Here is a 23,310-nt window from a genome sequence, read left to right on the forward strand (position 1 = left end):
CTGTCTGTCCGGGTATTTATAAGGTGAGATTCTGGAGTGGGCTGGACCCACAGGACCACCCCACACTTTTCCTCCTCAGATCACGGGACATGGTTATAAATGCCTTATATAATATTTTCCTCATCTCAGGCTCAGAGATGAGCTGTCTTTAAAAGCACATGAGCATTTCATCCAGATCTGCCTGTTACACATTAGCCTGTGAAAGCGTCTAGACAAGGACCAATGACTGTTGGTGGGTTACTTCAATCAAATAAAGACACAGGGTAGTCTCACAAGAGATAATTACAAATCAGTGTGTGACTTAGGAACATGTGGAAAGCATCCCAATATAAGCTGTTGGCTATTTTATATCTATCTTGTGTTTTATAGCTTTTTTACTTGTCCTTGTTACAATAAATCTCATATCAGAGGAGACCTGGAAGCCTGTCTGTGTAGAGTTTGCATGTTCTCCCTGGATACTCTTTATTCACTATTCTAAATTTCCTCTGTAGTAGAGAGCGGGAGAGAGTGAGAGGGTGTTGTCTTTGCTCAGAATCAGCTGGGACTGCTTACAATTGGTGTACTTACACTCTTTGCGATTTAATAGAAGTGATATAGTACATATAACCAGGACAAATGAAAAGCTATGAAACTGACCACAGTGTAATTCTGCTGATAAGACCCTAAGTGTGATATCGTCAATAAAAAGACTTCCTCCCGCAGTACATAAGCACGCATGGCAGGTTAACTGGTGGCTGTAAATTGGATGTGAGTCTGTGTGGTTGCGTGTTTCTCTGGCTGTCCTGTGATGGACTGGTGACCTGTCCAGGGTGTATCCTGCCTTCACCCAAAGTTAGCTGGGAATGGCTCCAGCTACCCCATGACCATGCACAGGATTAAGCATGAACGATGGGTGAATTTAAGCCTTGCAGAAAAGCTGACGAAGACGTGTCTACAAACACACATACAAACCTTATCTCAACTCCCAATTTAAGATTTATTTACTATAAAAACTCGAAACTCGCAGCTGATATGACTGAGATATCATGGTGGTCGTTTGAGTAGGAGGACTTGTTGGTCTGCATGTGTGTGTGTGTGTGTGTGTGTGTGTGTCCGAGCCTGCAAATGTGAACAGTTTCACTCTTTTTTGCAGTCTGAAGTTACCAGACCTGCCAATACAAAGAAACAGCAAAAGGACAGTTAATTGACAAGAGTCATGGTTTCTTGAAAGTTCATCTCACCATAGTTTCCTGTAATCACTTTACATTTAATGTCATCAGAGTAATGTGAAAACTCAAGACTACAGACCCAAGCTTAAAAACCAATTACAAGCTTAAATGTTCCTTCTAAACTTTGTTAAGGCTTTATAATGACTGAAATCTGGGAGCACTTGGCTGTAGACTCTGCCAAGGCATTGAACATGACAGTAACAAGTCACTCGACGGTGGAAAAGGTTGCATAAAAAGAAAATAATCATTTCAATTTTGCTCAAACTGGCACTAAATCAGAATTAGAGAGGCAGATGAGAGACTCTTGTGTGATGAATTGAATGATTCCTAGAGTTGTTCCTTGTGGCGTGCACTGTTTGACCAAGTTGGCAGGATTGTTCAAATTTAGGCACAATTCTGGGAATGATGTCCTTGTGGCCTTTTTTGTTATGTTGCTGGTCACACTGTTCTCATTCAGAGAGTTATTATTTATGACTCAGAAAGGTGCAGAACAAAAGGTCACTTTAGGATTTATTACATATTTTATATATATATAAAAAAAGTGATTTAATTCTTCTCTGCTATATGGCTCAACTGTCATTTGCTATGGATAGCTAACATTCACTGCTGCATTAAAAAGTTTTGGATTGAAGAATTAATTTTAATATCTTTTATGTTTGCTTGTTTTTCACCTGTGAGCAACATTATGCCTGTTTTTGCGAGCACTATGTTTGACCACCCTGAGTGAAAAGACAAAACTTTTAATCAGTTCAAATAATAAGTGAACATCATTCAAAATATTTGTTTATTTTTTTGTGTTATTAATATCGAGACGATAAATTGCGAGTTTTCGTGTTAAAACAACATTACCCATAATCCTCTGCTCCCTCGCAGACTACAGAAAACATGGCGGCGTCCAAGCGGCTGTGCGCGTCAAACGCAAACATCCCAGATTATGAATATAGCGACGTGAACACCAAGCCGTTTCACATCGGCTCGTTCAGGGAGGAGTGGCTGAAGAGGCTGAAGCTGAAGGACTATTCCTTCCAGCAGGAGGGCGACGGCGACGCGTTTGACGCAAACTTCGCTCGAGAGATGGGCGTCGGTGCGGAGATCATGGCTGAACTCAAGTCTGTGTGCAGGTATCAAGAGTTTGTACAGAAAGCCGACGTTTAGTAACGCTGATGATTGGCATACCATGATACTTGGTCATTAGATACATAAAAAATGAGACAGATGTCTCCTTCATCCAACTTCCGTGCTGCTTTATCCAACTGTAGGTTGAAAGCTCACAGAGCATCACAGAGCAAACACACACACACAGACAAGACAGTCACATACTCACATTTACACAAGTAGATTTCAGTCATTCAGATGCATGTTTTTTGGACTGTAGAAGGATACCAGGAGGTGGTTGGGGTGTACTTGAAGCCAGTGGACTGAAAACAGATACTAGATGCAGGGAATATTGTGATAGCCAGAGCTGTTCAGTGCAGTTCTGATCTCTAGGATCAGGGCTTCTCAATCCTGGTCCTCGAGGCCTCTCTGCTTCAGCACGCCCCAATCTAATGTCAGTGTTGTCCCCATCAGGCTTATGAAATAGCCCAGAACGAACCTCTCCACTTGTGCTGCAACTGGGAGAGACCTGAAACATTCAGGACACCGGACCTCGAGGACCAGGATTGACAGCCCCTGCTTTAGATGTTTACTTGCTGCAAGACCCCTAAGTGCAATGAGGGGTCCTTATTAGACTTTCTTAATTGATCGGCGATGAGATAGTCTTGAGATTCAGGTGTGCCGAAGTAGTGAGAAATCTAAACCATGCAGGGCTCAAGATCTCCAAAAATACATCTTTTGTAGAGTGTTAGTCATTTTCAGTGATCACTATCTATCTTAAGTGGTCCATTGAAGGAAAAGCCATGAGGGTGGTGAGTGGCTCATTGATGCATGCAGCGAGAGAGGCTGACCCCGCGTCCAACAGATTACCTGGTGTTGCTCAAAATTATTGTGATAAAAAAAAAAAAGTCACAATACATAGTTTATTTCAAGTAGATTTATTTTCTGTCGCACTGCAGACTTCTTAGTTTGCCCTTTACAATTTATGTTCACTGCCAAAGGTGCCAACAGTAGAGAGCTGAGCAGCAAGAGTGATTCACAAAGCAACGGAAGAAGGAGGTCTGATGAATCCCTTTTTGTTTTACATCAGATTGATGGCTTTAGTTAGAAGAACAACGTGTGACGTTTTGGACAATATTCTGTTGGGTAATTGTGGGTCCAGCCATCCATGTGGATACTGCAGACCATATACACCCTTTCAAGGGAACTTTATAAGTGTTCACCGCTTCAACATACATTAAAAAAAAAAAAAAAGGTTTGAGGTGTTCTCATGTCCTTCGAATTCCCCTGATCCTAAAGCTTCAGGCATTTGTGAGATGCACTTGATCAGCAAAAAAGTCCAATCCATGGAGGCCCCAACTCACAATTCACAAGGTTTACTGCAGACATCTTACTGCAGCACACCGTCACAAGTTCAGACAGGTGGTCATAATGTAATGGCTGATTTTTTTTTTATCGCAAACACTATGATTGTATGATTGTAAAGAGATGATTAAAATATGCTGAATCCTAGTGAAGAACATCCCAGCTAAGAGCATTATCTCATCCTAATCGTCTGTAGAAAAGCCTGCACCACAAACTGACTGTGAATTACTCGATTATTCACCTCATTAAATAGAAAATGTAGGCTACGTTAATTTGCAGAGTTGGTCATCACAGCCTCCTTGTCACAGTTCTGAGTACACGTGTGAAACATAAATCTGATTCAGATTACATATAAATGAACATATACTTGCAAATAAGTCAGATTATGGCCAGAACCTCCAGTGGTCAAAGCCTAGACCATGTCTGCCCTTTTGCACGTGTTTGGCACATATCCAGATATTTGATGTTTGGCTCTGATTGAAAAGTGGTTTCTTCACTGTGATATAAATGCTGGTTTTATTTATTTTACTCCCCTTTCAAGATACCTTTGCACCATTTGACCAGTTTAAAAGAAGAAAATCACCTGACTTTTGCTTTTATTTGTCTTTTCAAGTCTGGATTCACTTCGTTGCTATCCTGAAAACCAGGAGCCAGACGCAGATGTTGTCCCTCCAGACTCCACCCTCAAAACACTTCAGTAAGCATCGTGTTCACGGGGGGCGTCCGAGGCTTTGCTCGCCATGACATGGTTAAAATTACATTTAAACATGTAACCCAGAATGCAATGCTTTCTAGAAGATGTGCACCTCAGCCTGGTACACCTTTTCTATTCAGTGTGGTAGCCTTCTAATAATTAATTTTCTTTTTCTGCCAAACAGACAAAGGAAAGAGAAGCAAGACTATAAAGCCACTCTAAAAGTCACCAAGAACAGACATGACCTTTACGCGGATGAGCTGGTGGGTTCATTAAATTGTCGCAGAGGAGTGATCAGTCTAATAAAAACGCCACGTAATCACCACTTTCATTTAATCCTCCCTGTCAGCATTTACCATTGAGCAGCCAGTTGTAATAGCAGCAACAGACATTTGTAATTCCATTCATGTTTTTATGTGAGTCTGTGGTTCTCTGTTTCGTCTCCAGGAGCGTTCAACTGTTAGTAGGAATCCTGAAGCGGTGACTGACTTCATCCCCGAAGGAGAAGTCATCCTAACCCTCAATGTTTACTACCCAGCCACCTTTGAGAAAGTGAGCCTTCATTTTTCCTTTTTTCTTTTTTTACACACCGCTGCAGATCTTTTTGCTGGAATAAGTTGATGAATGACCTCCTCTGTGACATTTTCATCCGTCTCTCCCAGTTTCTCTACGTCAGGCCACACATGACTCTGCTGGTGACGGGCTCCCATCGCTTGACAGACCTCAGGGATGCGATCTGCTGCGTCAGCGACCTGCAAGCCTGTGGAGAGTTGAGCAACAACCCAGACGTGGCTCCAGACTTCATCAGCAAAGTAACACATTACTGTAAATCCAAACCGTTTTGTTTTGTCACAGGTATCACTTGAAATTACTCCGAATTATTATTATTTGAAAATAATTGCGTCAAGGCCTGTTGATTGAAAGATGTGAAAACTTTTAAAATGTAGTGAATATTTACATGTGTTCTGTTTCAGGATCATTTCAAGTCGGCCTTCTTCTTCTTTGAGGGGGTTTTCTACAATGACATGAGGTTTCCTGAGTGCCAGGACATCAGCCTGTGAGTCTGACCTCTACTGGGAGGTTTGAAGCAGAGATGGACAGAATCTAGATTACCAGGCATCAGTGAATGCCTGAAATGTCACTTTGTCCAGTTGGAGTAAGATTCCTCTGACTCCGCCGGTCTTCTCGGAAACTTGCTGGAATTCTGGTGCTTTTTAGAAAAAAACTTTTTTTGGCATCCATGTCTAAGCCTGTTAGTTGTTGTATAATTCCCTAAATGCATCTCTTGACTTGACTGTGGGTTTATTGTTTGGTCTTAAGATGCATTGAAATTCAATTGAAGGGAAAAATTCTCACAGATTAGTTTTTTTTTTTTAAACTCATAACACGACTGTAGTTAAGTGGTATTAATGTGAAAGTTTTGCCTTCTGTTTGAAGATGAATTCAAACAGATCAGAATCGTATAATTAATAATATTAAAATAAACAGCAAAGGAGATTAGATTGAAGAAAACAACCTGAAAATGTCAAATCTCAATTATTTTCTCTTGCTGTTCATGACAGCTGACGTTCTGTGATTCACTCTGTGGTGATTGATTGATTGATGCTTTAAGGAAGATGATTTAGGAAGCTGAAAGGTTTAGCCCCAAATGGATGCGTCCGTTTCTTAAAGATGCATTTCAGGACAAATTGGCCCCCCTAATCCTAAACCTATCCTTAATCTCTGACCCCTAACCGTAACCCCTGACCTTTAAACCTAACCTTGGATGCCATCTTAAAGGCAGGGATTTGGAGAGGATCATTTGTGAGTGAGGGAGATTTTATTAGAGTAGTGAAAGTTGTGAGTTTAGGTTTCCCTTTATGTGGAAGTCTACAGTGGTGCAGTTAATGTCAGAGTGAATGGAAGTGAATTCACATCAATACAGAGCTGTAAAACCTGTGAAATTACTCAGAAGAACCATTAAGATCCCAGCTTTTTATTTGAAAGTCTGCATTAAAATCACAGTTACAATAGTGTCATACATTAAAGTATTTTTTTTTATCTGATGGTCCATTCAATTGTTTATAAAAAGACCTTTATTTCTTTTAAATAATTCCATGAAGTAAATTGAGAATCACCAGTCTCTTTAAGATGCTTCAGCTCATGCCTGACAAGAGTAACGATGAAACCTGTGAATCCGATGCGGTCTTGCTCAGGGAGCAGTGGTGGTGACATGTCCTCTGGAGTCCGACCTCTGCCACCCAAAAATAACTCCACGATACAATAAAATATTCAGATGTAACAGTTATCTTTAATATTTCCACCACACGGCTGTAATCCGCCGAAGCCGACACGAACAGGGACTCCAGGCTCAGATATTTATTGACTCCTTGTGATTCCTGCCCGCACAGAGAAGTGAACAGAGGTGTCAATAGTTCCTGTGGTAGAACATCTGAGCTGATCTGGTCTCATTCATGCTCTGAAATTCTCTGAATGTTGCTTTGTGGTAATCCACTTTTCCAACAGCAGATAAAGTATGTCAGGCTCATTAAGTCTAAGTCAGTCTGTTAAAATCCACAGTCACACCGCTGCAGTCAGCCTTCCCCTGCAGCCATATATCCAATTGAGATTATGAATGGGTGTGTGTGACTCACAGAAACCCTCTGTCTTTATAGTGCATTTCAGTCTCCTGTGTGGAAATATCATGAGGCCCCGTCGGACAGATAAACACCGGAAGCTCGATGTCGCCGTGATGCCACCTCACTGCTTTATTTATGACCTGTTATCTGGTGCTTGTGATGCAGGACGATCATCGAATGGGCGAAGGCCCGGAACTTCCCAGACTACCGCCAGGCTAAGATGGAGGACACGCGGTTTGTGGATCTGACGGTGAAGGTGGGGTTCCCGTACCTCTACTGTCACCAGGGCGACTGCGAGCACCTGGTCATCATCACAGACGTCAGGTCGGTGCTTTTCGTTGGCATTAGACCGATCAACCTGACGTCCATGTTTATGGACTGTGGGAGGAAACCGGAGAATCTGTATGTGAACCGAGAACACTCTCACTTGTCAGGTTAAAGCACTTCCTCTTCGGTATAAGGAAACATGACTTTTTAGAATATTAAAATATATGCAAAATGATTCCTGATTGATCAGTAGGATCAGCACCATAGTAAAGAGAACCATGACCATGTCATGATGGTTCCACCACCGTGCTTTACTGTGAATTCAGTCCAGTGTATGGAGTTGTCTGATAAACTCATTGCAGCCCTTGAACCCAAGGAGAACGATCTTACTTTCATCAGTCCACCTGATGTTTCTCCATTTCTCTGTTGGCCAGTTCATGTGTTCTTTAGCAAATTGATTCCTCTTCAGCAGGTTTTTTTTTTTTTTGTTTGTTTTTTTTAACAGTGGGACTTTGTGGGAGCTTCTTGCTGATAGATTGGCTTCACACAGGTGTTTTCTAATTGTCACAGTACTCAGATAACTTCAGACTGTCTTTGATCACCCTGGAGCCGATCAATGGCCAAAGCAGAAATGATTTGCCTTATAGTAATATATCTACCAAAAAATGGTGATTCGTTTGCTTCATGTTTAACTTTTCAGCTCAATTCAGACAACTTTATTTATCCATTTGTCATTTCCTGGTGCTCAAAACTGGGAATACAGTCAGTCAACAGAATAACCGCTCTGTCAGGGAGACAGATTTAAACATGGGGCAGGGAGAGATCTCAGAACAGTCAGCCATGTTGTGTTCTGTTGACGTTACAAACATGGAAAAGTCGCAGCTTACACCTCAGTGTGAGGGGTGAGCGGCGGGTTGATGGCCGCTGAAGTCCAACTTTTCAGATCTGAAACCAGGTTGGCTGTTGATGTGACGTCTGTCAAACACAGACAAACACAGACTTAAGTTACACCACAAGTGTGAACACAACCTTCATTTACTGATTATTTTTCTTTCAATTAAAATTAAACTTCATAAAATCTCCATTAGATTTTGAACCGAGGATACAGAACTTTAGAATGCTTTGAATCAGTTGGCATATGAACATAAGACAACAGACTGGAAAAACCTGCGTTCTCAGCAATAAATGGAGATTGGCTGCAAGTCCGAGAATCAATTTGCATCTTTTTTTTGCAACTCTTCAGTGTAATGGAGGCTCGTTGATCATCAGGAAAACTCCACTCCAGGAAATATTAGATCTTGTGAGTGCAGTAATGACTTACTCTGGTTAATGCATTTAATTCCTGTACTGAATGCATTACTACAACTGACCAGAAGCTGTCATGCATGCAGCATGACTGAAAACGTCACCACATCACACCAGATGGCCTCAGGAAATGCTCTCTCGTAGGTCAACATAAGTAACCGTAAAACACTCTTTTAAACAGTTCCTGAAGGTTTTGCACAAAAAAAAAGTTTTCATGCTGAAACACAAACGGTGTTTGCAAACAGTTTTTCTACCTGGAGCTCTGTGGAAACAGCTCCTTGTTGCCCTGCTGCATAAAGAAATACAACAGCCTGCTCCATGACCTGAGCCACGGGTTTGGATCCATTGCAGGGTTAATAAATACAGAGAAAAGAATCATGCATTTCCACATGTAGTCCGTTCAAAACCAGCAGTTAGTCTCACCTGCATTATTCCTGGCTGTAGGAACACACCTGTGGAGACAGACTGCAGTGCTGCAGGCTTCTGAGGCGACAGTGTTTCCTTTATTCCGTCTGCAGCATCGAACCTGAAGGCATCCACGTGACTCTTAACATGAAGTGATCAGAAAAGCCAAATCAAATTCGAAAAACTACAGGAGGCAACACTTTCCGCATGACTTTTGCACATGACGGAAGTATCTGAATATCAGTTTTTAAAATAGTCAATGCTGGTTATTCACTAGTTAACCAAATGATCTGTGACGCAAGAGTTTTTCTTCATGGAAATAACTGCGCGGCGATCCAGGGTCATTTGAGCTCATCGTCAATTAGACGCTTGTTCTCTTGGTTCGGAGCGTGGAAATGTCTACCTCCACACTCTGAATAATTGCCTTTGCCTCCATCCACCGTAAACAGATGAGCGGATTACTACTGTACAGGAGGTGATGCTGTTGATAGCCTGACGCTGTAAGTCTCTGGGTTCTTACTACAAGCCTGAGAAATAAAGCCGCCCATTGTCCTGCCACGTTTGATGGCTCTCACAAGATATGATGCGTAAATGTCTGAGAGGTGGTTTGTTTTTTGTTGGCGTAAGCAGGGCGACCACACATGAAAGCAGCTCTGCATGCCAGCAGGGTGAGACAAATCTCAGCACTCACAGCCTTTCTGGAGTGACCCTCTTCCTCCTCCTCTCCCTCCTCACAGACTGGCCCATAAAGACGACTGCCTGGACAAGGAGCTCTACCCTCTGCTCATACACAAGCATCGGATCCTGACACAGAAGTGTGCCGTTTGCCATATCTTCATTGGCAGGTGGGTTAAAAAAAAACAACAAAAACTTCAGTAACTTTGACTTTTAAATACTTAACACCTTTTTTTTAACTGTCTACCTTCTTTAGATGGTTCACCACCAACGATCACTTCGCCCCCAGTGATCCGTGTGTCTTCTGTGACAAATGCTTCCGGATGCTGCACTACGACGCCGCAGGCAACAAACTGGGGGATTTTCAGGCGTATCCCTACGTGGACCGTGGCGCATTTAACTGATACATTGCCCTGTTGAAATGTAATGTCTTTCTTTCAGAGGTTTTATTTTTTTAAGCATTGCTATTAAGAAAAAGATGTTTATGTTTTGATATCCCAGATTTTCTTGTTTGAAATAAAAAGGACTTATATTTTGCTATATTGTGATTTTTTAAGGAAAAAAAGTTTTTTCTTTTTTCTTTTTTTTTTTTTTTTTTTACATAATTCATACAGTCAAACTGTCCTTTAAAGGTGCATTAAGGAGTTTGCTCGTTTTATGCGAAACAACGGCCCCTGCAGGCCTTGGGCGTAACTGCAGCTTAGTGAAACGCTCGTGTCTGTGGCTTGCGTCCATGTACATGCACGGAAGAGGGGAACTCCTTCCTCGCTCTTTTAGTAGCGCTCGAGTAAAATTTAAGTTTCTTTTACTTGGTGAAGTCTGCTGGAGTTGTGGCAGTGCTAGAAGCCAGTCTTTTCTTACTTTCTGGAAGCTCCTGCTCAGTTGTTGCTCACTAAGCATCTGGCGGAGTAATGGCGGACAAAACGAAACTTAAGGAAATCAGGCTAGCCGGAGCGCTCATTACGTCACATCATCGCAAATTCTCAGCAAAAAAATTCTGGTGCCGGACCGGCACTGCAACTTTCAAGTGACAATTTAGCGCTGTTACAGGTACTTGCAATGAATATGTCAGGGCACATTGAATCATTGAATATTTGAAACATATTTATTGTGGAAAATGAGTATTTTTAAAGTTGAAAAACTCCTTAATGCACCTTTAATGCACCTTTAAAGGGTGTAAAATGAGTAAGTATGGCATCCGAGGAGTAGCTCACCATTGGCTTTCAAGTTACTTGGAAAACAGAAACCAATATGTACAAGTAAATGACACTAAATCTGAACTACGGCAAATTAAATGTGGTGTGCCCCAAGGTTCGATACTTGGGCCAAAGTTATTCATTTTGTACATGAATGATTTTGCTAAAGTGTCCAACAGTCTGACAGAAGAAAATTCTATTCGCAGATGATACCACATTATTTCATTCAGGTAAAAGCATACAAGAAGTCACAAAAGTAGTGAATGAAGAATTGAAAGTAATAAAACACTGGTTTGATTTAAACGGATTGATCCTAAATGCCAAAAAACAAATTTTATGTTGTTTAATAATAAGGAAAAAGTGAAAGTAAAACTTGAAATAGATGGAGTTGAAATTCATTGTGTAACAGAAACAAAATTCTTAGGAGAGATGATTGATGACGATCTAAAGTGGAAATCTCACATTAATTACACCCAATTGAAAACTGGGAAAGCCGTTTCTGTGTTACACAGAGAGTTGAAGTTTTTTCTGAACAGTTGTGCTTTGTTAACATTGTATAACACTATGATTTTACCTTATCTCATGTATTGTGTTGAAGTGTGGGGTACGACATGTAAAACTTATTTACAAGACAATTGTCATTCTACAAAAAAGGTCTATAAGGATAAATACAAATAGTCATTATCGAGAGCCGTCTAATCCATTATTTATTAAACTGAAAGTTTTAAAATTTCATGATATTGTTGATTTAAAGGTGCATTAAGGAGTTTGCACGTTTTATGCGAAACAGCGCCCCCTGCAGGCCTTGGGCGTAATGCAGCTTAGTGAAAAACTCGTGCCTGTGGCTTGCGTGCACGGAAGAGGGGGACTCCTTCATCGCTCGTTTAGTAGCGCTCAGGTAAAATGTAAGTTTCTTTTACCTGGTGGAGTCTGTGCTGGAGCTGTAGCAGTGCTAGAAGCCAGTCTGTTCTTACTTTCTGGAAGATCCTGCTCAGTTGTTGCTCACTAAGCATCTGGCGGAGTAATGGCGGACAAAACGAAACTTAACCAGCTGGAGCGTGCATTACGTCATTCATGTCAAATTCTCCCCCAAAAAATTCTGGTGCCGGACCGGCACTGCAACTTTCAAGTGACAATTTAGCGCTGTTAGAGGTACTTGTAATAAATATGTCAGGGCACATTGTACACATGATTAAAAATGTGTAACATATTTATGGTGGAAAATAAGTATTTTTAAGGTTGTAAAACTCCTTAATGCACATTTAAGTATCCTAAAAATAATGTATAAGGCAAATTGGAATTTATTGCCTGTAAATCTTCAGAATATATTTGAAATAAGAACTAGTAAATACAATCTTAAAGGACTAGACATGTTCAAAAAAAACCAGATTCAGAACCAAACTCAAAGAAAGAAGCATTGCAGTGAAAGGAGTGAACTTATGGAATGCTCTGAAACAGGAAATCAAAGAGTGTAAAACAATTATGACATTTAAGAAACATAAAAAAATTCCACATTGGATAAATATGAAAATGAAAACTAATTTGTTGCAGGTGAAAAATTTGATTTAGTGAATGTGAGTTTTTCGAATATTGTTAATTTGTATTAGTTCAAATAATTTGTATGTAAAGGGGCAGATATAATAAGATTGTTCTTCTTTCTGCTCCTTTTCTTTCGTTTGTTGTGTCTAGACTGATGACATTGATGTATTTTCATCTTTTTGGTTTTTTGTTTTTGTGTTGTTTTAAACAAAAGAAACAAACTAAACTAAACTAAACTACTTCAACATCTTGGCAAATTGGCCCATTTAGCGCAATTCCTTAGTCATTTCGAACAGCATACTTACTTTTTTTGTGAGGGCCAGCTGTTGTTTATACAGAGGTGAGTCGAGGAGGGCTTCGCAGCAGACACAATGGAAGTGAATGGTATTTTTGCTTCCCCTCGTCAAACTCATCAAACACATAATCCAACAATCCCAAAACACTTTGGTGGACACATTCACTACGCCCACTTCCTTTAAAGCTCAGCACTTAATAATAATAATAATAATAATAATGATAATAATAATAATAATAATAATAATAATAACAATGGATTGGTTTTATATAGTGCTTTATTGGACACTCAAAGACGCTTTACATTGCATTATTCACTCTCTCCATACTGGGTGGTGGTAAGCTACTACTGTAGCCACAGCTGCCCTGGGGCAGACTGACGGAAGCGAGGCTGCCAATCTGCACCATCGGCCTTAGTGTGGGCAGGTGTGTTGAGTCACCACTGAACTGCCTGAACAACACAGGCTTCATTTCATCTCTGTGAACGACAACACTCCAGCTCATCCAGGCGGCATCATTCTTTTCATGTCTGCTGGAGACTGGAGTACCTGAAATTAGTGGCCTGCGTTTTCTATAGACCTGAACCCCATAGAAAACCTCTGAGATCAGCTGATCTGCCTCATAGCTGTGTGGCTCAGAACCTCAAAGACCTGAGGGGAGGCTTCATCAGCAGTCAATAAATCCACATATGAATAGTATGAAATGTTGTTAAGCTGTAATTGATGCTCAAGGGCACGTGACAAGTAAAGGAATGCTGATATTTTATGTTGTGGGATACCCACCGCTGTTGTTGGCTTTTGTTTAAATCATTTGACATGAGGAAATCATTTGACATGAGGAAATCATGGCGCGCTTCTACTTAAGACTTAAAGAAAAGGTTGCATAAAATGAAAATAATCAATTCAATTTTGCTCAAACTGGCACTAAACCAGAATTAGAGAGGCAGATTAGAGACTCTTGTGTGATGAATTGAATGATTCCTAGAGTTGTTCATTGTCGAGTACACGGTTTGACCAAGTTGGATGGATTGTTCAAATTTAGGCACAATTCTGGGAATGATGTCCTTGTGGCCTTTTTTGTTATGTTGCTGGTCACACTGTTCTCATTCAGAGAGTTATTATTTATGACTCAGAAAGGTGCAGAACAAAAGGCCAGTTTAGGATTTATTACATATTTTATTTTTAACGGGGCTGTATCATGCAAAACTCACTTTTTTTATGTTTGAACCTTGTTATATAGTTATGTACTCATCAAAAACACCCCCAAAGCGTTTTTTTTCCTTCGTGCCTGTGTGTTTGAGCTTTCCTCGTTTTTCTGCTGCTCAGAGAGGCAGCCCCTCCCGTACCCGTGAAAACTACTAAATTCCACAAGAATATGGAATTTGAGTCATGACACACTGAGGCTCCTATTGTTGCTGCAGCTTCTCTAGAAATGGTCCACTGAGCCAGCCCGAGCTGTGAGCTTTTTAAAATACAAAGGTCTTCAGCCTAACCTTAAAATTACAGACAAGAGTAGACTGTTAACTTCCTGAACTGAAATTGGGAGGTACTTCCACATGACAGGACCCTAATAGCTGAAAGCTGTGCTTCCCATTCTACTTTTAGAAGACTCACAAACCTCCAAGAAGCAGTCTCTCTCCATATTGTGTAACAGGTCGGTCCGCAGCACAAATTGTAGACATGTCACGAAAAATGCCTGGAGTGTGTTACAATGCTATGTTTGATGATTCCAGTCTTTCCTGTGGGCCTATCTTCAGGTCACATGACTGCCGTCTCTCTGCCTGCTCCGATGAAAAACATGGCAGACATCTCTTCTGTTTTTGGTGGAAAATGATGTATCTAAAGATACTTCAAAGAACACTACAGAGTACTTTTCGAGTGACAAATTTCTGCGTTATTCCCATATTCTCCGTTCAGTTGGTGTCCATAAACCTTAGTTTATTCATTTTGGCGAACGTTCTTTCAGCTTGATGAACAACATTGTGGCCACACTATGATGTCCTTGTTGCTAGGGTGGTGGCTATAGACGTGTTTCTTCTTCTTCTTCTTCTTCTTCTGTGGTGTTTAATGGCAGCTTCCATACTCTTCGTTGCTTTTCGCCATCTCCTGGTTGTTATACTTCTATCTTATAATATTCTTTTACTTTTCCCATCAAGGCCGTTTCTTTTAGGGAGCAAATCAGATATCCTCCACACCTTCCCATTTCAATATTTCCTTCACCCCTCCCCCTTCCATTCCTTTTCTCCTAAATCCTGCCATCCTTCTCCTTCTTTCTTGCCCATATTTCCTGCAGTTCACTAAGACATGTTCTACTGTTTCTGGCTCTTTTCATTTATCACAGAATCCTGTTGGATGTATCCCCATTAGATGTTTTGTGTTATTTAGATAAAAAGTCCAATTCTTAGTCGAGTAATAGTTTTGCCTCTTCTCCGCTGCCTCCTCCCATCCTCGTACTTCCCATTTCCTTTTGGAAACTGTAAAGGTGACTTCCTCTTTTCTCTTTGTCCCATTGCAACTCCCACTTTTTATTTATTTATTTCCACACTATGAATTGTTGCTCTGATCTGGATAGTGTGATGGGTGTATCAATATGTTCCTTCCTCAAAGTTTCTTTGGCTCTTTCATCCCCTCCAGCAACCACATGCGCAGGAACCCACATGAATCCAATTTCCATCCCTTGTCCCTTCATTTCTGTGTGTTCCAGCATTACTTTATGAAGTAAATCTTGTCTACTGTGGGATCTACCTGAGTGGATGCTCTTTAACACAGATACTGAGTCACTGCAGATGACTTTGCCTTTCTCTCTCTGATCCCCATCAGTGGCCCAGTTTACATGGGTGTTTTTTCAATCCGGTTGAAAACAATCATGTTAAATGCGCGTGTATACATGAACAGCATACAAAGCGATTCACGATGAATCCTTGTTTGCAAGGGCCCTATGTGAAGTGGATTATATGTGTCCTGTGACACGCGCACAAAGTCTCTCGCGGAACTTTCAGGTCTTTAGCTTTGCAGCCAGCAGTCCTCAGCGCCAAGGACAGTGTTTTTATCTGCTTGATATCTGCTCAAAAAATGTTCCAACATCCCCATGATACGCTGTTCAAAGGGCGGGTGCTCCCCTGGCCGGAGTCCACCCTGCCGAGCAGCACGTCTCGGTGTGTGAACCGGGGCTCTGCTCTGCATGCTGATGTTTCAAATTAACTGGTGTCCGTGTTAACTTGTGACCAACAGATGTTGAAATGCCGACTGAGACTTGTAGTCGTTCTAGCGAACGTTGGTTATCTACAGTTACAGAAAATCTATAGGTTTAGAGTCTTTTGTAAGTCTGTTACCAGCATGTGTTTACACAGAAACATGTCACTCATAAACAAGGGAACCAGTTAATCCATAACACCGGTCGGGCAGTCGCTAGTTGTCTGCTATGGCGCTCATTTAAGAACTTGCTGTTACGCAATTTGTGGTCATCTTACCTCTCCAGTTCTTGTTCTTGTTCAGACAGCGTCGAGTTCTTCTGCTTGTTTTTGACTTTCCTGCTTCCCGTTTACTGCGCATGTCATCATGTCACTACGTACAAGGGAACGCATGCACGAAACAAATAATCCCCCGTTTAATCCAAACCGCTGTTAGGCCGCGTTGATATGAGACACGGAGTGGATTATCGATCGGTGTACACCACCTCGTACAATCGGCACCGAAATACGATCCGCTCCGAGTGAAGCGGATCAACTTGGGCGTTTACGTGACGCATTTACAATCCGCTGCGCCCTACAAGCCGATTATGTGGGGCCCATGTAAACATGCCTAATGCCATCAAAATGGCGTACATCTCCACAGAGAACACACTTAGCTGGTTTGATGTTCTGCTGTTCATCGCCCCTCTGTAACCATACACTACTATTGCAGCTCCTGTCGCTCCTGTTTCTGGCTCCTTTGATCCATCCGGAAGTTTTTGACCACTTTGTGCCATAATGCATTGTTCTCAAGACATTTTTGTAAACTCAATAAAGTGTGTTAATTGAACATTTAAGTATGCGCAACAGCTCGTACTATACACAGCAGTGGAAATGACAAAGGCAGTTGCAGTTACAACAGTCACTTAACCCTCCAAAGCCTCGCTGACACATGAAGCCTACTGTGACCTTTGACCTCTGTAGCTCTTTTGCTCTCATTTGGTCTCTACAGCAGATACAGGCCTGAAATTTCAACTGTGAGGCCTCTGGGAACTAGAAAATCCTGAACTGGTGGATATAATTTATTAGCTCCTCCCAAACAGGAAGTAGCTTCAAGAAGGAGGTGGGGCTTCCAGATTCTATTAATGACTTTCTGGCAGAGGTGTGAACACATTCCATAAATCTCATCTCATTTGGAGCAAATTTGACCAAATAACAGTGCTTAATTGATTGTCTTAACTGGGCATTGCTGTAGCCTGTACAGGCAGAAGAAAGGACTTAGTGGAGTCAAATCACCACAGATGTGATCCTGAGGAAAGACAGAACAACATCCTAAACTTTGTTTCCTCGGTTGAAATCGAGCAATTTCATCAGCTGATGACACTGGGGGGAATCAAGGTCTGTGACCTTTACACTCTGAGAGCCTTTGGAGCAGTCTGGAGGATCAAATCCAGGTTCATAGAATCTGTCAATTTCTTCATGATCAACGTTTTGTGCAGTCGCAACCACAGTGTCCCAGACACTGTTCAGAGGTGAACCGTCTTCCTTCATGGTTATCCTCCTGTTTTTGCCTTTTGTATAACTTTCCTGTGAGGGAAGAGATAGAAATATTTTCTGTTATTTTTATGAGAAAGATGCATATTTGTGTTTGATTATTTGTCATTATTCATTCACACGTGAGGGTGGTTAATGCGTGTGGGAGGGATATGTGTATATAAGCTTGCCATAAGGGGGCGTGGTTTGGTGGCACATTCATGGGTATGATTTCACGTTCAAGAGTGCACACGGTAGCGTCGTGAACCAGACCCGCCCACTCCTCATCCACATTGGATTTGGACTTGGGCTTAGTCTGGATAGGAGCCCATAGAAACTTCTAGCAGGGGGTGTCGGTTACTCCTTTGACTGACAGCGCATTTCAGCCACTCAGCGCTTCCAAACAAATACGCCATCAAAATGTGTTCGCTTCTCTAAGGGTTAGCTTTAGCTCATTAGCTCTAGCTTCCTTACATGCAAAAACACACGAAAACGTCTTTTCCTGTGAGAAACTCAACAAGCGCAGACTCTTGCTCTTGCTTGATTGTTGTAATACTTGGTATTTGGGCTATAACTTTACTTATTGCGGCTTTCAGACAATGGTTAAAGTCCATAATCTCCGCTACACGCAGTGATGATGTCACTTCCGGTTTAGGCACTTGAATTCACCAAAAAAATTTGAAAACAAAAAGCGGCAACGCTGATTGGCTCGGCCGTTCACGACGGAGTGAAATCCCCTTCTATGGGCTCCTGCTCAGACTGAACCCAACTCCAAAATCCAAACGCGGATGAGAAGTGGGCGGGGCTGGTTTACAAGGCAATGTACATAGTGTTGGTGAGTTAAAAGTTAAGATCATGTCTTTAAAAGGCATAATATATCATGGCTGATGTCGGATTGTGTGTTTTGTTTCAGGTTTGCAACCTGCAAGACCAACAGTGACTATAGAGAGAGTCCAGAGTTTATTTCTCAATTAGTAGTGCAGGAACGGGGAGCAGGCTATGTGGTGAGGCTGCGTACATGTACATGTGGAAAAATAAATGTGTTGATCTATGAGTTACATCTGCCGTGCATTTTTGGCAGCCCTTCCAGAGGGCAGTTTGCTAAGTTAGTTGAAATCTGGACACCTTTGCTTCCTTTATTTTCTCTTTCTATCCCCAAAACTGACTGAAAAAGCAGGATTTCCCCACCTCCCAGCCTGGTTCTGAAAAGGGTGGGAGGTGACTTTTCAGACTTTTTGGAGCCTTGCATTTCCACCGTCTCCTGTACTTGCTCATGGTTACTCTCTGGAAAAATGCCTTGAGGTGTCTGTGTTGTTTTTGGCATTGTTAAAAACAGTGGCGATTGCTCTAAGACTGCAAGGGAAGCTCAACTTCCCCTAAAATGTCAAAAAATAAGTGGTCCAATATTTACTGTTGTGTGAACATTTCATTGACTAAATATGCGCTACAACACGTTCATCTTTTGTTCAGAATCGGCTACTTATCTCAAGTAATTGACTTGGCTTTTTTCTCACTCCTCCTCGCAGCGGCACGGCGCTTTAAACAGCCGGACGCTGAGCGTCCATGCGGAAGCTAGAGTGGGTTGTTCTGCTGCAGTGAAACTGGACGCTCATTGGATAAAATACTGGGCTGGTCCCGCCCACGGACGCTCAGCGTCTCTGGGGGTCTATGGGGCAGTGGGCTGGCCTGGACGCTGAGCTTCTGCATGGTGATTGGATGATCTGTGTGAAGCTTGATTGACAGCAAAATGAGCAAATCAGCGATCTTGAAGTAAAAAAAATGCACCAAAGAGCTTCTGAAGTTTTTCATTCTGTTGTGCTGAGTTGATTCGGAGGCTTTGCAGATCCCTGGAGACTTTGTGTTTGTGAAAAACGACTAGCGTTGTGTTTGGAGACTCGTTTCGGTCACTCTGTGGTTTCTGTCCTCGACTAGCAGCTGTGGAGCTTCTCCCCTTCTCTCACACAGCCTCCAGCCTCCAGCAGCTCCAGCAGCTCGCGAGCTGCACACAACGGCAGACAATGTGAATGTTGTGGACCGGATTTTGGCGAAGCCATTTGATATTCTTCCTTACGAAGAGAAAATTGGTGTTAAACTGCATAACAGATCAACTCCTAAGACTGAGCTGGTGCCGAAAGGTGGGGAAAAGTAACAGGTCTCTTCAGCTGTCCTGGTCTGACCAGGTGAGCTGCTGACTGAAGTGCTGTCACCAATAAAATGTACTTCTGGCCATGCCTCTGGATGAAACTATCTCAGGGAGGTGTTGTCTGGTCACAAGTGGGCTTTGAGGATCTGTCCCTCTGGAACTTAGACAGGGCATACAAAAGGCATGAAAGCTAATAGAATTTACATACAAAAAACAGATTACACATATTACAATGTATGCTGAAAATGAGCTTCCCCTCTTTGGAAGACCAGCAGCCGCCACTGGTTAAAAAATGGATTGATCTCAGACAGATGTGACAAGAAAGATCAGCAAAAGCAAAAAACAATCAAACCAGAAACCATCTGAAGAACTGAAAGTATTTATTTACATTTTTAACAAATGAGCATAACTGCTCTCATTGCAAAACAGGCCATTTGATTGATTCAAAACTAGAAGTGGAAACAAACTGAAGAACATTAAAATAACATGACTGTTCCAGATGTCCTTCAAAACTATTTCTCATTCTCACCAGGGTGAATCCTGACGTGGAGTGCCAAATGATCATTGACACATTTCCCACTTTTAACAAGAACAATGCTTCTAACTGGTGTAAATCTTCATGTTGACAGTTTATTTTCCACCATGACTAAAACTTTTTACATCATGTTTTACAGGAAAAAGGCTTTTAATCCATTCATTCATTCATTCATTTTCTGCCGCTTTATCCCTTTCGGGGTCGCGGGTGGCTGGAGCCGATCCCAGCTGCTGTGGGCGAAGGCGGGGTACACCCTGGACAGTTCGCCAGTCTGTCGCAGGGCTGACATATATAGACAAACAACCATTCACTCACACATTCATACCTAGGGGCAATTTAGGGTGATTAATTAACCTACCTTTTAATCCACATGAATCCTTTTGTGGCCAGTGACCTGGGACCTGAGACAGAAAGCTTCACCACATGTTTTACAAGAATAAGGTTTCTCACCTGTGTGAGTCCTCACGTGGACAGTCAACTGACTCCTGTAATCATAGTTTTTCCCACACGTTTTACTAAGGCTTCTCATTTGTGTGAGTCCTCATGTGGACAGTCAATTCACTACTGCTACCAAATGCTTTCCCACAGCTTTCACAAGAATAAGGCTTCTCACCTGTGTGAGTCCTCATGTGGACAGTCAGACGGTCTCGGCGACTGTAACATTTCCCACATGTCTGACAATCATATGGCTTCTCACCTGTGTGAGTCCTCATATGGAGTGTCAGACTGTGTCGGTGATTGAAACATTTCCCACAGTTCTGACAAGAATATGGCTTCTCACTTGTGTGAGACCTCATGTGGACAGTCAATATACCACTGCTACCAAATGCTTTCCCACACATTTCACAAGAATAAGGCTTCACACCTGTGTGAGACCTCATGTGGACAGTAAGATGGCCTTGGCGACTGAAACACTTCCCACAGTTCTGACAAGAATATGGCTTCTCACCTGTGTGACACCTCATGTGGACAGTCAATTCACTACTGCTACCAAATGCTTTCCCACAGCTTTCACAAGAATAAGACTTCTCACCTGTGTGAGTCCTCATATGGAGTGTCAGACTGTGTTGGCGACTGAAACATTTCCCACAGTTCTGACAAGAATATGGCTTCTCACCTGTGTGACACCTCATGTGGACAGTCAATTGACTTCTGTAACTATAACTTTTCCCACATGTTTCACATGAATGCAGCTTCTCACCTTTGTGAGTTCTCATGTGGACAGTCAAATGATCAGTCCGACAGAAACTTTTTCCACACACTTTACAAAAACATGGCATCTCACATTTGTGAATGCTGTAGACTTTCAGAGACCTTTGACTGTGTTTGAAATGTTTCTGACATACGTCACAATAATCCTTCCTGTCTGTTTGAACTCTGTTGTTTAATGTCAGGGCTGCATTTCTTTGTGGCCCTGAATCTTCACAGGTTCTTTGATGGTCGTGACTCACAGCTGGCACAGGGTTACCAAAGTGAAGCTCTTCATCTGGTTTTGAATCCATTGTCTCACCAGTCACAGTTTGAAGAGAGGCATCAGTCTCCTGCTTGAAGTCTTCACAGGTGTAGATTTCCTCCTCCTCTTTAATCTGTGGATGATCTAGTTCCTCCTCCTCCTCTTTAATCTGTGGGTGATGTAGTTCCTCCTCCTCCTCCTCCTCCTCCTCCTCCTCCTCCTCCTCCTCTTTAATCTGTTGGGGTTCTGGTTCCTCATGTTCCACTTTAATGTGAGGAGGTTCCTGCTGGTCCACAGTAGAGTTTCTATTCTGGCTTCCAGAGCTGCTCCTCAGAGAAAACGTCCTCTCAATGACAACCATGGTGCTGTTGAAGATCTGGGGATTAAAAGTGGAAACAGAGGAAAGTTTGCCATGTGATTCTAAAAAAATATCTTGTCTACAGAGCAGCCTTGTCACTAAGACGCAGACAAGCTAGTGTTGCTCTCTCACCCATGGAAGAGCGATGAAGGAATTGTTTAAATTCTGCTTTACTAACATGAACAAAAAAAAAAACTATGCTCCTGCCTTAAGTGTAACACACATAACATTTCCTTGAATCATCTATACCAGCGTACAGCAAAGAGGTAGTTGGTATCAAGCACTGAACTGCTATCATAGAACAAGAGAATATACACTGTTGTCACCAGTGAAATGCTGAAAGTGCAATAAAGTCTGCAAGCTGACACAAACTACAGTAACAACACGAAGCTACATTGCTGCTGCGTGGTCTCACACATTAAAATTCAATTAAACTGGCACGGATATTACAGTCCCCGTCTATTAACATCTGAAGCGCTGATTGGTTGAAGTATGCTGTCAAAGTCCACAGGGGGAGAGGCGGGATTTTCAGTGAACCAGAACGTTTTCAGAATTAGCCCCAGAAAATCTTTTATTTCACACAAAATGACTTTTTCTTTGTGCCAAAAATAAACTATTACCATGTTAATGCCATTTCTAGGGTTTGGACAAGCTAAAAAAGCATGATACATATGGAGGTAAATTTGTGTCTTTATTTTTCAATCAAAAAAAAGTTGCTCCAATTGCAAAACATGTTTTCAATCAGAAAAAACTTCACTTCAATCAAAAAAATGTTTTCAATCAAAGAAAAAACTTGTTCAAACCCCCCAAAAATATTTGATACCCCAAAAAAAACTGCATATAAACACGTTTTTTCTTTGATTGAATTTTTTTTTTTTTTTTGGTTGAAAATACATTTATTGATTGAAGTCCTATTTTTGGGGTTTCAGCCATATTATGGGTAGGACATTTGTTTCTTTATTATTCAATCAAAGACATAACTTCAATCAAAAAAAAAAAGTTTTCAATCAAAGCAAAAAAAAAAAATGTTCGGAGTGTTTCGACTTTGTTTTGACATTCAAACACCTTTTTTCCAATTGAAGTGAAAAAAGTTTTGGAGCTTCTTTTTTGAAACCTCTTTTATGAAGCGTCTTTTTTGAAACCTCTTTTTTGAAAACTCTTTTTTGAAGCATGTTTTTTGATTGAATCATGTTGACACAAACGTCCTGCAGTGGGCGGATGCTTCTCCATTGGTCGGGCATGTTTGAGTGACAGGTGTCCACACCAATGACGAATCTCTCCAGAAGAAGCTAGAAGCTGGAAGCTAGCTACTTCTGTGTGCAGGGAAGTCCGTTTCTATTTGCGGCTGTCATCACGCTGTTGCATTGAGGAATTGTTCAGGTCTCACTGGCGAGCTACTTTCCGATTCACGTTTTCTGAGTGCGGCATTATTTCTTCAAAACGGGAAGATCCTGTTGC

The 23,310-nt window shown here is 41.7% G+C and overlaps 2 protein-coding genes across 2 annotated transcripts; one reads left to right on the top strand and one right to left on the bottom strand.

Annotated features, from left to right (window-relative positions):
- Positions 1–2,088: 2,088 nt before the first annotated feature.
- snapc3 (small nuclear RNA activating complex, polypeptide 3) lies at positions 2,089–10,163 on the top strand. Its single transcript, XM_030094370.1, has 9 exons — positions 2,089–2,329; positions 4,282–4,365; positions 4,547–4,625; positions 4,810–4,914; positions 5,025–5,174; positions 5,337–5,419; positions 7,146–7,304; positions 9,695–9,802; positions 9,889–10,163. Exons 1-9 carry the CDS (start codon positions 2,094–2,096, stop codon positions 10,034–10,036), a joined length of 1,152 nt encoding a protein of 383 aa, XP_029950230.1. The 5' UTR covers positions 2,089–2,093; the 3' UTR covers positions 10,037–10,163.
- A 10,393-nt stretch (positions 10,164–20,556) lies between these two features.
- On the bottom strand, positions 20,557–21,258 carry LOC115389773 (gastrula zinc finger protein XlCGF17.1-like). Its single transcript, XM_030093350.1, has one exon. It carries the CDS (start codon positions 21,256–21,258, stop codon positions 20,557–20,559), a length of 702 nt encoding a protein of 233 aa, XP_029949210.1.
- Positions 21,259–23,310: the final 2,052 nt, after the last annotated feature.

This window comes from Salarias fasciatus, chromosome 6, assembly GCF_902148845.1.
Source record: "Salarias fasciatus chromosome 6, fSalaFa1.1, whole genome shotgun sequence".
Classification (NCBI taxonomy): Eukaryota; Metazoa; Chordata; class Actinopteri; order Blenniiformes; family Blenniidae; genus Salarias; species Salarias fasciatus.

Excerpts from the sequence above, each read along its gene's own strand:
- snapc3 (XM_030094370.1), top strand. The coding sequence starts at position 2,094 with ATGGCGGCGTCCAAGCGGCTGTGCGCGTCAAACGCAAACATCCCAGAT. Across the intron at positions 2,330-4,281 it reads GAACTCAAGTCTGTGTGCAG|TCTGGATTCACTTCGTTGCT; the intron begins GTATCAAGAGTT and ends TGTCTTTTCAAG. Across the intron at positions 4,626-4,809 it reads ACCTTTACGCGGATGAGCTG|GAGCGTTCAACTGTTAGTAG; the intron begins GTGGGTTCATTA and ends TTTCGTCTCCAG.
- LOC115389773 (XM_030093350.1), bottom strand. The coding sequence starts at position 21,258 with ATGAGAACTCACAAAGGTGAGAAGCTGCATTCATGTGAAACATGTGGG.